General features: G+C 41.7%; 2 protein-coding genes across 2 annotated transcripts in view; one reads left to right on the forward strand and one right to left on the reverse strand.

Annotated features, from left to right (window-relative positions):
* The window catches only part of LOC134156151 (5-beta-cholestane-3-alpha,7-alpha-diol 12-alpha-hydroxylase), a 540,007-nt gene that overhangs the window by 68,847 nt on the left and 456,052 nt on the right, over positions 1–15,108 (reverse strand). The window lies entirely within an intron of this gene.
* WNT3A (Wnt family member 3A) overlaps positions 1–15,108 on the forward strand; it is a 90,701-nt gene that overhangs the window by 35,703 nt on the left and 39,890 nt on the right. The window contains exon 2 of the mRNA XM_062603904.1: positions 14,381–14,622. Coding sequence (XP_062459888.1) covers positions 14,381–14,622 — 242 coding nt within the window. The remainder of the gene's footprint in view (positions 1–14,380; positions 14,623–15,108) is intronic.

Below are 15,108 nucleotides of genomic sequence, written 5' to 3' on the forward strand. Positions count from 1 at the left end.
CTTTCCATTGGACACATGGGAAATGTAGCTCAGGTCTGCAGTGAGCTGAATCCTACCCAGCTGATTGGGCCACATCAAGGCACCCAGTTCTGCCATAGATTCCCAGTGGTACCCAAGACACTCATATGGGGCTGGCAGCTACCACACAGGTCCTAGTCACCTAAAAGACCTGTGCCCTTGTGGTGTGGCAGCTGGGAGCTAGGTAGGATTTCCAAGTGTAGCTAGAAGGCTGTGAGATGCCCATGTGAACAAACTGACCGTCCAGTGTCTTGAAATACCTCCCCGGGTTTTGGAAATTTGACCCACCTAGTTCTGAGCTTCTGACTTTCAAATATTATTAGTAGGATAAAAAAGACATAAGAAAGAGTTCTTTGAGGGCACTTGATGTTTCTGCTTGATGCTTGGGTGCACTGGAGCGGAGAAATTTTAAATCGTGCTTCCACTGACAGGCGTGTGTCAATAGGTGTGTCTCTGCGTGGGTACACGCAGGAAGGGAAGACAACAGAAGGCAGAAAACATCTGGTGGTGGCATCTAGGGTAAATAGATTATCGTGTTTGTGGTTTTGCTTTGCCATTTTCATCTTTGCAGTTAAGGGATAGACAGCTCCTTCAAAAGAAAGCTTCCTCTTTGTCCTCCTAGTGGGCTATAAACAGGCTAACGTCCTGTAGATGAAGTGCTCAGAAATCCTGAAAACCTTAGCATCCTTGTGCTGTCAAATCTCCGGGTGTTTTTGCTTTGTGTAAAATAGCTGATCCCTTCTTATGAGCTCTAAGTTCTGAGCCTCAACGAAAATTTGTGAAACTAAGTTCCATTAATTAATTAGCTGAGCACTGTAGGAAAACCAGAGTTGTGAAGGGCCTTGTAAGATAATAACTGTAACATCTGTGTACCACTTAAGATGTCATTTCTGTAGAAATCCTTGAAAATCAAACTTTCTCTTTTCCAAGCAGTATGGTTGGAAATTTCTTCATTTCTTACTCAAAAGAAGTTTCTAGAATGTTGAGTGATTTGTTCAGTTAAATATTTCTGGTAAAGTCAAAGTATCACCTTTAGTTTTATACTTTTCAATGCTCTAATGCATGGACGACCTGAGTGAAAATTTATAATGCTAGAAGTTGTTTCAATGTGGAAAATAAGTTACTCGTGCTGCAACAAAACATGGGTTTTTTTACAGTAAAAATGAAACTTTAGCTGATTAAACCCGATAATGGTGCAGGTTTAGTGTTCTGTATACAACGTGTGCATCATGGAAGAAAATAGCAAAAACACACGAAGAGCTTTAGGGAGGCTTAGGCTTTTAAGGATTTCTGCACAATCACATCCAAAGCTTAAGGTTTTGATTGGAAAATAAATGGAAGGGAATATTCCTGCAGCTTTGCAGATTTCCGTCTCTGACTCTGCTATGATAGGCACCACTAGATATTCAGGATCTACAAGCATAGGAAATCTGAAAACTAGAGAGTGAGTAGTCTGGTTGATTGCTCCTGGAGCTTTTTGGCAAGACAGAGCTGCTTCTGTCACATGAATGAAAGCAGCTTGCTGCAAAGGGCTGCATGGCCCCTGTGGCTCCTCAAGCCCCTTAGACCCAAGCGAAGTCAGAACCAGAGAATCCTAGAATGGTTGGGACCTTAAAGCTCACCCAGTTCCAGCCCCCTGTCAAGGACAGGGACACCTTCCACCAGACCAGGTTGCTCTGAGCCCCATTCAACCTGGCCTTGAACACTGCCAGGGATGAGGCAGCGACAGCTTCTGGGGCAAGCTGTTCCTCATCCTGCCTTGTCCTATCACTATCACCTTGCAAAAAGACTCTCTCCAGCTTTCTTGTTGGCCCCTTTAGGTACTGGAAGGCATCTCTACTGTATCCCCTATATTCCACATGGGTCAATTTGATCTTCTCCCATGAACCTTCCTTCCCACAGCCTCTCATTGTCACTGCTCAGATCTCCTGTGAAACCCAATTATTAATATTGCATAATCTCCCAGATACATCAGTGCATCAGTTCTGCAGGTAACAAAGAGAAATCCAAGCTGGAAGGAATCCATCTGCTAAACTGAGTGACCCTGCAGCTTTATTATTATTATTATGAAGAGGAGGGCTCGTCTCTGGTTTCTAAAGTAAACACAGGCGGTATCTTGGCAGAGGAACGTGCAGCAGAAAGCTGGGATTGCTTTCCCAAATTCTTGGCCGCTTCCCTCGCTGCATGTCAAAGCTGGTATCTTTGCCTAATAGTGATCACCCCTCCACTAGCTGATCACTATCTGGCAGCCTGTCTGCATTTCCCCAGCCGCTTTCAGAAAGAAATCATTAAGGTTCTGATGCTGCGCAGAGAGGACTGCAGGTGCAGATCCTGACCGCTGCCACACTCTGAGAGTCCTTCTGCAGGAGGCTCCTTGTCCTGAGCTCTGAGGGGTCATTTACCCTCACCAGCCAGTGAAACTGAGCCCATTGCTATGGTTATTTGCTCTTCACCAGCCATCTTATTTCATCCTCCAAGTCATAGATTTGGGTTAGTTTTTCCTGCTGAATGGACAACTCCCTCTCCACCTTCTTTCCTCTAAATACTACGCTTCCTCTTTCACCCAAGTTTCTTCCCCATTTACCAGCCTGACCACTGCCAGCCTTTTTTCAGCCAGTCACTGAGTCACCAATTGCATGGAGAAGTGACTAGGCTGGAGAACAGTTATGTTTTTCTGAGGGAACATCAAGTCATCATACCTCCTGAATAACTGCAAGACCTTCACGCTGCAGCTCCTGGTGTGTGAACACCAAACTCCAGCAAGTTTAGGGAGAGGAGCCTGGAGAAGAAAGCTGGTACTTCTCTGTGTTGTCTAGTGATGCACACATGGTGCCATAATTCTCCAGTTGTGCTGCAGGATATCAGACCAGGTCTGCCACTTTATCACTCAGAAGACTGAAAGAGCTTTTCAGCCAGATTGTCTTTTTTTTGACCAAAAAGTGTGGAGATCCTTGGAGTGGGTGGCCTGTTACTTAGAAGTCCACAGAAAATGGCTAGTGAAAACACAGGGGTTGTGAATAGATTCACATTACATAGATATAGGGCTTCCTATCTCAAAACCAGGTTATGAAACCTTGACTTAATGTTACGTCATTGCCATAGATGTAGGAAGTTGAGGCATTTTGCTTAGCAGCCCAAGAAAATTAAGCTGCCTTATGGCTGAAACATCCCTGCCTGTTCTATTCACACCAGGATAAATTTTGGACTGAAAGAGACTCAGTACATTCATTTCAGTAGACAGGATGTGTCCTCAAACAACAGTAAAAGTCAGTGCTGTAAAGCAAAATAAATCTTTATCTTTCTCTGTATTAGGTTTTATTGCTGTTATTTTTGTTGCGAGAGATGATCTTTGAGAGAGAATTTTTCTCTCTCTCAAAGTTTATACATATGCCAGGACATACACTGGCATTTTTCCTGTACCTTTGAGCGACTCATCAGTCTGTACCTCCTTAATTTTACTGAGATCTAGCTGAAACATGTCAAGGAGCCATGAGGATTTTTTCCCATGCAAAGTAGTTTCTTTGCAAAAGAAAAAAAATCCAGTTGTTCTGTTGCAGCACAAATTGCTGCTTCATTTTAAAAAATAGTTTTGTAGATTTTCTACAGCAGCAAAAAAAGCCCGAGCTTTTGTCTCATGGCAGTATTGCAAGACTTCAGCTCTAAATAAGAGTTGACTTCCCTCTGAGTTAGGGCATTCCTGACACCCTTCCTCCATGTGGATTCTCTGTTGTCTAATAACAAGTCATCTTTTGTTGCAGCCTTTCCAAAACAGAGGGAAGGAGAAATTCAGCAGCCTTCTGCTGCTTTCCTTTTAATTTTTTCCTAAAAAGAAAAACATAGACCTGAAAAGCTTCAGTATATTTTTGGAGGAAAGTTTTTCTTCCCTGACCAACTCTCATGTTCCTTTTCCATACATGTTTGGACCACGATCCACAAAAATATTCTCTTTATTCCTAGCCATCTTGTGTTCAGAAATGGTCCTAAAAGAGGGTGTAAGGTGTATTCATATCTATGTATGGCTTTGGAACCAATGATTCAGTCCTTTAGCCTTTCAGAGGGATTGAATGAGATGAGTCTAGTGACATTTCAGACCAAAGGAGCAGATTCTGTGATAAATGGGTAATGTGTAATGAAGCACAACCATAATTTATTGCAAAGTACTTAACTGGTATTTTGACTGATAATGCAACTAGATGAAAAGCTCTTTCAGGTTTGGGATCTTTTTTTTCCAGTTCAGTAGTTCAAACTGGAAATATCTTTTTCATGTTTGGAAAATCAAGCAGAATTTTTTTTTTCCACATAAATCAAAATATTTCACTCAAGTTTTGAGGTTCTGAGTATTTTAAGATAAACAGATCTTTACACAAAGTAAAACTGTATGCAAAACCACCCTCCACAAAACTGTATTTTTACAATGGTCAGAAGAATTAAGCTTATTTCGAGTTCTTGGCTAATGTTGCAAAGCACATAGATATATGAAAAATACCCGGAGAAGATTTCAGGCTGTGGTTTGTATATATATATATATATATATATATATATATATATATATATATTTATTTATTTTAATGGGAAATAGATTCTTGTAAAAAAACAAAGTGCCCAGTCCTAGTGGGCAGTTTCAGTTGAGTAGATAAAGTAGTGTAGGAGTTTGCTCTTCCTCAGATGATCAGGGTTTGGACACAGTGACTGAGAAATGGGAAAATTCCTGATGCAACTGGAGTTGTGCTCTTGGTCTGAAAACGAAACAGTCCCTGAGACTGCTCAATTAAACCCTCTATCTTGGTATCAATACCTAAAAAAAAGCACACACAAGTGCAACAGAGAGCTCCTTACTGACTGCTGGGTGCAATAAAAGTCCTAAAACACATGCTCAGTTTTAGTATGTGCTTAGGTTCTATTGATTACAGTGTTAACTTGAAGTACAGACTGATGTACTTTCCTAAATCAAGGCTTCCTGCATTTTCCTTAACAGTACTTTATGACCAGAACACAAAGTAGCTGTAGGATTCACTAGAGGGAGAAGGAAAAAGAAAAAAAAGAAAGAGAGCAGAAGGAAGAAAAAACAAAGAGGAGGAAACTTTATGGCTTCGTAAACAGCTGTAAGCAATGTCTCTGGTCGGGTCAGACCGGTCTGAGTTGACAAGGCAGTGTCTCCAATTATATAGCATGCTGTAGCCTGTAAAAATGAAATCAATTTGTTATTTTTCTGGGAGAACATTATAGCGTGAGTTCACACATTTGGTGAGCCTGATGACTCAGTGAAAGCCAAAGAAGGAACTCACAGACGCTCTGTGTGTGTGTGCACAACTGAGAGAGGGTACGTATGTGTATTTAGCATGACCAGATGCATGCATTCAGAATGCATTCTTGGAGGAAAGGGCAACACATGCAAGGAACTTGCTGTATTAAAACAGTGGTCAGTAAAAATCATGGTCTTATAGCACTTCCTAAACACCACAATGACAGAGCTTTCCATCCAGGGTTCTCATTTCAGAACTGGCTTCATCATTAACAAGTTTCAGGATAAAATTCCCCCAAGCACTTAAGCACTTAAGCAATTTAAAAGTCCAAATCCAATCTTTGCAAGGATCTGAGGTCTTTGAGCCCAGTCCTCCAAGGTATTTAGCACTGACATAGCCCAGGACAGACCTCAATTCAGGGGGATGAGCATTAATGAGAGGTTTGAAACCACATTATGTAATTTATATTGCCGATCACTTAAAAAAAGGAAAGCTGGAATGCTTTAGGAGAGAGGGTGAACTAGGAGGGTTAAGACTAGCCACACTTCTAATTATTATTGAAATTCATAGTAGGAGTCTAAATATCTTTAACTACTGTATTTTTCATTGCCTAATATGCCACCTTCTCTCTTCCCTCCATTCTCCTAATTTAGCACACGTGACCCAGAAAATTTGATCCATTTTAATCTAAAACTTGGTTCCGATGCCCAAGGTACATAAGGATTATACTGGGTAGAAAGAGGCAGGTTCTCTCACAGGCCTGCCTGTTATTGCGTCGTGAGCACACATACATGCATATTTTCCATTCATCATAAAATCCTGATAGGGGTTAGGCTGGGAGAAGTCAGAAGCAAGGCAGCAAAGGTGTTTACATGAAACTTTAAATTACTCTTCTTTCATTTGCAAGAAACTGTTGTTCCTCATCCCAGGTAAATTTATCCATCAGCAATATCATTAGATGAGTTCATTATAACCACGAGATTTACAGCTCTCATAAACTGCAGTGTAGGTGGCAGATTAAAATGTTAAGGTTTATACACCTCTAATACCCTGCACTGCAATCCTGGCAAATCTTGTAAGATATATGGAGCTGGATGGAGGCAGATTTCAGCAGAGGGACCTCCAGGAAGAAGCTCCAGATGTAGGATGTGGTATGGAAACAATATCAGAGGTCACTGCGTCCTGGATCCAGGCTTGAAAACATGGTTTGAGGGGCAATTATTCTGCTGGATGGGTTGTTTTTCAGATGAGTTGTATAACAGAGGAGTTAATTGCCTAAGTAATTAAAGAGTTCCTGAGACTTTTTGCAAGGCACTGGGTTGTTAATACTCATATTCTCTCCTCATCTGTTCAGTAGATCCTAAGGGAAGACAAAGTCAAAGAAACATCTCTCGCACTGAGTGGAAGGTGCTGAGTGTTGCGGTGTGCCTTAGTTCCTGTGGGAATTCACTGTCCTGGCCAAACCTCAACTCGTATAATTATATTTTGCTTTCTTAGCATCCACTTGAAGATGCCATTGAGTATATTATTTTCCAAATCCAGACCCAAACTGGTATTGGGTGTTATAAATAAGCTGCATGGTCCATATTAGCGATATCTGCTATCTACCTCTCAGTGAAAGACTACTTGGCATCCTCTTACACCCAGGGATTTCTGAAATTCAACAAAAAAAGGTGTGATTCCTGGTCCCTACCTTTGGCTTGCTAAAAACATGGTGTCTAGTTTATGCTCATCACTTTTCCACAGCCAGTGCCGCCTCCTAGGCATCTCCAGTGATTCAGCCCACCTATCTGAGGCACCTATCTTAGGACGGGCTGAATTGCCCTCTGGAGATGCTGATCTTGCTCCATGGACTCTAGCAGACAGCTAACTTGGCTGAAATGCCTAATTCTCAAATGGTCAAAGTCGGGTGAGATGAGTCCCACGCTTAGAGATCCTCTGATGAAAGGTGCTAGAGAAATACAAAGCTGCATCATCATCACCATCATTATTATTAATGCAGGGTAAGGGTGAGTGAATTACTCATGGGAGAAAAGTTACCTCCATGCCTGCATGTTTGCAGGATAGGACCCAGCCACAAAATTATATACATATTCTCTGGGGTAAAAGAAAAAATTAATTAAATATAGCTCTTGTGCTCTACTTCAGGGTAAAAGAAGAGATATCTAACAAGAGAAGTGGAAACAGCAGTTAATCCAGTAGGTCTCAGTCTTCTTTTTTTTCCATACTGGAAGAAAAAATTCTAGAAGGACAAACACCTGCACAGTGAATTTGATCTAACAACAAATTTGGATTTCTTAGTTCTTAGTTAGTGAACATCTTAGGAATAGTCTGTCAATAGCCAGATGATCAGACACCGGAAGTTGAAGATCTCACTGCAATCAATGTTACAGACACTCATAATTTCTAAATTAATGTGCGCCACTTCTGTACTGTTACACTGCTTTGGCCTGGGTTTATTACTGAGCAATACACAACCAAAAATACCCTCTCAAGCTGAAAACATATTTTTCATGATAATAAGTTACTTTATTCATGTCTTCTAGAGCTAAATTTATCACTTCGCTGATCTATGTTGAGGTGGTTTTCAAATTTTCTACAAAAATATTTATTAAAAATATCGTTATTGTCCACATTTTGTAATTTCTTAGGTTTGGGATAGTTTTAATGTCATAGAAGAAAATCAATTCCGTCCAGGAGGGACATCAGCTAGCACAATTATTTCCTTTTCTATCTGAAATGATGGGCTTTGGCAAATACAATTACTTTTCTTTCCATTCTAAAATTTCTCCAGGTTTCATTTTCATTTTCTTAGGAAAACAGAAAAATAACCACAATGCATGCTAGAATACTGATGTTTTCCTGTGAAAAAGAATGCCATTAAATGAAAGCAGATCTATTATTTTTTCTGCCTGTCTACCCATCCGGCCTCTGGACTGGTGGTTCAAGTCTCTACAGAAGAGTTTTGCAGAGACTGGGAACTGATGTATGCTGTCAGACTGTAAAAGACAGTAGGCTTAGCTACATCTTTTGTGTTTGGTCTCTTCGCCCTTCCCAGCTTCCAGTTGTCCATGCTAGGTGGGCATCATAGTTCTTCTGTCAGGTATACCATCCCTGTGTGGTGAGGGTTTGTGGGAACTGAATCAAGGCTGATTTACACAACCTATCCCATGAGACTCTTGAACATTCAGATGCCATTGGCTGTTCATAGCAGCCTCCAGTGTTTTGAAATTTCACAGCCTCCTTGTTACTCATTTACGCCCAAATAGGTTTTTAGGCAGCCTCAGAGATGTGAAGTTCATGATGGCTGACCTTAGCAACGCATGAGGATTATGGTTAGGGCACTACTGGTTAGGCTGCCTACTCATCCCTTGCTAGCAGCTTCCCTGTGAACCTTTCTGGCCTGATACTAGGAGATGTGAGACAACCCTTGATGGGTTTTCCTTATAGCTCGACAGAACTTACAAAGACTTCTCCAGCCACCTTCTTCATTTTTATATTTTAGTGTCATAATACCAAGGACATCTTGTGAGTATGCATCTTTTTAGGTAGACCACTCTGCATATCTTGCCCCCTCCATATCTTGTGTCTGAGATTCGTCTTCAAAGTTAGATGTGGCACCAAAGAGAGGCAGCCAAAATGAATGTAAAAGGAAAAGAGTGAGGTGAACCTCTGGAAATCTGAGCAGATTAAAAGAAAAGATTTAGAGGAAGTGTGACATCTTGTTAGGCGATTCCATTCAAGGGAAAAGCGTGGAAGAAGAGCACCTGCAAATGAACAAAAATCCCCTCTATCATAAGCAGATAGACATCCTTTGACTTCTTCAGCAGGACTGGCTGCCACCTTGCATCTGCGTAAGACAAAAGGAGCTGATTCACTGCTATTCCTGAGTTTTCAATGTTCACTGGGGATTTAAGTGCTCTCTGGGTCTTATCCCGGGTCATTAGACAAGTTAAGCCCTTGCTGTACAACGTTAGTAAATGCAGTTATTTTACCTGTGTTGGGAACCCCAAGAGGACCTCCACTGAGGAACCTCTCAGCAGCACTTGGAGCCAGCTAAAGGCCTCTCCAAGATGAATAGCAAAATAGAGCTCCCACAGAGTTCAAGAATACCAGAATTCAGGAAGAAGCAAGTAGGTATATGTGTCTCTACATGCTGCTACTGATGTATCAAGGACTTTTGACAGCCATAATGAGAAGGTAGTGACCTTGGAAAGTCAGTAGAGTGCTATAGGGTCATCCAGAACTGAAGCCTTCTCTATTTCTGAAAAAGCTATGAGCATAAATTTCCTTCATTTTTCTTCCTCATAAACTGTCTGGGTTGTCCATTCCAAGAGGGAGGGTACATGTAATTTATTAAGAAGGTGGCCAGGTACTTATATACAATAGCTCTGCTGAAGGAGCAGATAGATTGAGATAAGGGAAATGAAGAGCTCTCTAGGTGTGTTGGCAAAGAAAAATGCTCACTGAAGGTTGAATTAAACACTTCAGGGCATGCAAGGCTTAAAGATAAGCCAAGAACTTTGGCTGTGGACATACAGAATGTTTTCATGGCTCCTTCTGAGCTAATGGGAAGAAAAGGCTAATTGGTTTAAGAAGAGCAATTCTTTGACCTTTTCCCTTGAATCAAACTTGAGCAGTACCTGTTCCGGGGGTGTGTTTGTAAACTTGAGTGTTTCATGAATTATCCAGTAGAAAAGAAGAGGTTAGTGTAATGCATCCAGGAAATATTGGTGCTTAAAAAATTTGAAGATGATGTCTGGTCAGACCACAATAGGTGATGGTTGGGCCATTTCTCAACACCACATTTTCAATATTGCCCCCATACAGAAGAGAGTTTAGAAGCAGATCGCAGGAGAGTGGAAAAATGCAAAAGACAGATTTAACTATTGGAATCAGTGAGAAAAATGAATGATGGGAGCTGCTAGGGAGCTGAGTAACACTGAAATGAGATTCTGATCTTTATAGATTTTCACAATCTTTCCTAAAGGTTTTGTTTGTTGAGCTGTTGCCTCTTGGGGGGGAGGTATAGTTGGAAGGTTCATAAAGCTTATACCTCATGATCAATAAAAATGGCAGGAAGCTGAAAGAACTTGTTCCCCTAAAGACAAATTTGCTTTAGAGAAAGGGAGAAAGTGTTTACACTTGGAAGCTGGAAGCAAAGTAGAGACCAAAAGAAGGTGCTCTGATAGATATTATCACACTCTAGGGTCTTCAAGTGAGCTAGGAAAAGGACTGTGCTTAGCTATGTTTAACAGCAGAGGCACTGGTCATGGAGAGATGTTTTGAGATTCCACCCTGTATCGTCAGCTGAAAGTCAAGTGACTACACACTCCTCCATTAAATGCCAAATTTGCATTACACTGTCTCAGTGCCTGTTGACACCTTGAGAACAAGACTCTTGCAGGAGATTGTCTTTTGCAGATTAAAAACTTTCCAGACTGTAACACAGATCAAAGCAAGGTGTGACTGTTTCCCTACTGTATTGAGAACAGTGTGAAACGCAATTAAAAGTATTTCTACATGTTTTTATTTTTTTTTATCTTCAATGATCTTCCCAGCAACGGAAACGAATGGCTGAGGGCACCAACCTATAAACTCTTCTTCCTATGACTGGTATTTTCACTCTACCACTGCAGTAACCACCAAAAAATATAGAGACAGGCATGACTTTGGCTGATTACGTAACTAAGTTTATGAGATGGGAATCCTAAAACTTCATCTAAGTCCCATTGAAATAGCTTAAGAGAGTCCTCCTGTCTTCACAACATGGTGGATGGAGCCTACAGTGGGTTGTTTCTATCTCAGTGGATACTTTATCTTTGGTGGGAACTGGATAGGGCATTTTGAAAGTGTTGGAAAGAACGCTGGTGATTCTAGTTGATGTCAGAACAATCTACATAGATGTTTCCAACAAAGTTAGCTTTAGAGACCGGGCAATGTCCACAGCTTGGACTCCCCGTCAGTGGCTGAACTACTTTCCGAAGGATGAGTCAGAGCAACTAAGCTAGTGTTTTGCTCTGGAGGCTTCGATGAAGGCATCTATCCCTCCCCATTGTCTACAGAGATAGAACCGTCTACCTCCTGAGCCTGAAGCTGGCATTTGTGAATACCTACTAACTCCCAGTGCTCAGAGGTTTGAATGGGTTAAGATTTGGAGATGTGGCACCCTGAGACTCCACATTCCCAACAAGGCCACAGAGGCAAGACTCTCAACAAACTCTCTGAAGCCTGAAGCAGTGTTTTAGAAGGTGTCTTTAGTCCAGAAACTGTGATCTAGTGTTCTCTGTGTAACACCAATGAAACAAAAATGCACACAGTGCAGTAAAAATGAAAACACCCTTTGGCTTGGCATGGGCTTCATATCACAGGTGCTTTTCTGCCACTAGTTGCTTCCTAAATTAATCTAAAGCTCAAGAAAAACCCACATCAAGCTATTTAGATAGATAAGAAAAACAATTTAACTGGGTCCTTCCCTTGGTCTTCTCCTGTGGGTTCCTGCGGGTTCCTGCAGGAACTTGCCTCCTTCTTCCAGCTGAGCTATTTGCATGGGCTTCCACACAGCACTTAGCTTTCCTGGGTGGGACTTTTCCAAAGAACTTAGCCATCCCAATTGCTAGGTATCATGGCATGATTCATCGGGAGACTTTTACAATGCAGACATATCCCACTCATCCAGGCACCCAAGCTGTCGTGATAGTCTAGCCAATACAGTCAATGGAGGCAAGGCCATGATTCACTTCATTCCAAAACAGACATCTAAAATGGGCAGATGAATCGTGCCCTGCAAGTGCCTGTTTCCCTCCACTGACATTGCAAAAGCAGACTGGGGTGAGTAGATCAGCTGAAGATGTCCATGTTGCAGACATCAGAAGGCAACTGGCATGAACACAGTTCCTGGTCAGTGTGAGCTGCCTTCCTCCCTGTTTTAACGGAGTGGAAAGAGGCCACTTCTGGAGGCTGAGGTGATGTTATTTGTTCCATCTTCCCTCCCTGGGGTAAGATAAATTGCCCTCTAATGTTAACTGAAGTTATTCTTCTCCCTGAAGTGCAGCTGACGTGAAAAAAGGTGTCTAGGTTTCGGAAATCAGCTGAATATCCTTTGTTTTCCCAGTCACCTCCTATCTTGTCCACCTAAAGCCAATTTACTGGAGGGCACATTCTTGGCTGAGCTGATTATCTTGGTTCTAGACTTCTACCTAGAATTATTTGGGATCCAGAAATGGATGCCTGTGTGTCCTACTTGCCTGGAAAGGACTCACATGTAAAGCCTATTCCATGCACAGTTAGCAAAACCACTGAGATGTGGTACCAGATCATCTGAATGTTCATTTCCTTTTCACTTCTGTAGCCTCTTGACCACGTACCCACCAGGAAGGGAGCTAACTGGTTGCAAGGACTCTTCTCCCATAAAAAGGACAGACATCTTAAACCATTTTTTATCATAGTCTGCAGAAGTGCTAAAGTCAAGCTAATTTCTTCTTAACTCCATCAATGTTAGAATTCTTATACTTCTTTTTGGTTACAGAAAAAGACAACGAATCATATTCCTTGACTGCCCTGTTGATAATTCAAATACGCCAGGCTGGTCCCAGATGAAAACCACACAGCAAAAATTAATGTAAACAGAAATACACACTGCCCAGGCAGGTTTCTGTTTGTCATTAACACTGAGTAGAAAAGTCAATCTAGAGATTTAATTTGAAGAAAAGGAAATTATACTTTAAAAATCCCTTTAGTTTTAGTAATCAAGGTTATTATTAGAAGCACCAGTAAAAACACTTTTAAAAAACTATCTAATTAGCCACATATCTTCTGATCTCTGCACAGCTGACTTGTTTGTCTTTAAGGCTTCAACCAACGTAATGGTTCGTGGACACTTCTTTCAGCAGACTTCCATTTGTCTGAGCACAGAATTTGCACTCAAGTTTTGTTAGGGTGTTTTATTTTGGTGTTTGTTTGTATTGTATTTTGGGTTTTTTGTTTGTTTGTTTGTTTTTATTTCACTTTTCTCATTTTAACCAAAGCAATTTACAGATTGATGGTGAAAGCAGGCTCTCCATGTCCTTGTGACAGTACAGCAAAGCTGGCATTACTTTGTGAAAATACAGCCCTACAATTCAACCTGATCAGAAAGCCCCAGTATTAAGCTTTGCAAAGCACATGCTTGGATTAAGCAGGTGTGGAAATGCTTTGCTAAACAGCAGAAAATCTTTTCTAGACTGTACTTCCAGGATGTTACCAAAATGCCCAGCATGGCTCCCAACTTGCATGCACTTATGCATGAATGTTTCTAGTAACATGAATACCGTTCCTTACACATGAGAATAGCATTGATATCAGATCCATAGGAGAGGTTTTACCCAAGTAGCTTCTAATCTATCAGGGCTACATTTTCATCGTCTTTCCTCTATAGCACCGGAAATTTTACTGCTTATGGTAGTGAGTTTACATGGCACTCCTACGGCATGTAGCTCAGAGCTGTGTTTTTTAAATTCTCAAGGTCCAAATTGCTTGAGTCTTTAGGGCCAGTTTCAGTGCACAGAAGTTACCAGGTAAGGTTCAAGTATATAGAGCACACTGCTGAATTGTATGATGGTTGGTCAATTTGTGGTGTTCCCTTCCAAAGACTTGAAGCATGGTGACTTCTACTGCTAGAGTTACTACTTTGCGTAGCTCTGAAAGCACTTTTGACTGTCTAATCCCCAGGCTTCCTCAGCTACCAAATTTTCTGTAAAGCCTACCTGCTCGTGTAAAGGTGTGCTTGGCTTTCAAAAAAAAGAAATATGGATTTGACCCTCTGGTTGCAAAGGAATGAGCTGAGCTGTACGAACTGAGCATTTTTGGGCAGAAGCACAGTGATGAATTAAGGCATTAAGAGAATGAAGAAAAGGGAAGGAAGATATTAAAGGTAGAGTTTCTTGCTTTGTTGGGCCTGTAGGGAACTTCAGGAGAGAGATGAAGTTGTTCTGGGGATGGATGATAGTGGAAAGGATGTTTTCTGGAGCAGGGAATGCAGAGGAACTGAAGATGCTGATTTTCTGTACCCATTCTTGTGAACCAAGTACAAAGGTGAAAGCCAGCCTGACAGCATCTCTTCTTCCTTGATTTTTTTTCAGGTCCTTGGCAATTGGTCACCAGTATTCCTCCCTAGGGACTCAGCCCATCCTCTGCGGGAGCATCCCAGGACTTGTACCCAAGCAGCTGCGCTTCTGTCGGAACTATGTGGAGATCATGCCCAGTGTAGCAGAAGGTGTAAAGATTGGGATCCAGGAATGCCAACATCAATTTCGAGGGAGGAGGTGGAACTGCACAACTGTCAATGACAGCTTAGCCATCTTTGGGCCCGTGCTAGATAAAGGTGAGTGCAGTGCTATTGGTTTGGTGACAGCAACATCCATGACGGAGTAGCAGCAGAGATCTTGAGAAACCTACTGTGAACACGATTGCTTCTCATAGTATCATGTAAAATGGGCTGCAGGAGACAGGACTTTCTAACTTTCTAACAGGGACAGAAAGTATATCTGTGGCTCCCAAATGCAACAAGGGTGTACCCGCCAAATCCATTGTACAGGAAACATCCAGTCATAGGTAACCACTATTTCTACCTCAGTCCTACTGGGATTGTACAGGTAACCCAGAGAACTGGGAAGTGCCCCATTTGGCACTGCACAGAGAGTGGCGTCATCTCTGACCCTGTTTGGAGCAGGAGGTTGGACTAGAGACATCCCAGGGTCCCTTTCAACATGAATTATCCTATGATCCTATGCCCCTTGGAAAGAACACAAAGGTTTATTGTGTTTTCAGTGGTCAAGCTAGATGTCTGGCTCCTTTTCTGACCCCATGG

Source organism: Pezoporus occidentalis, unplaced genomic scaffold (genome assembly GCF_034315485.1).
Source record: "Pezoporus occidentalis ecotype Australia unplaced genomic scaffold, CSIRO_AGI_Poc_V1 ctg82, whole genome shotgun sequence".
Classification (NCBI taxonomy): Eukaryota; Metazoa; Chordata; class Aves; order Psittaciformes; family Psittacidae; genus Pezoporus; species Pezoporus occidentalis.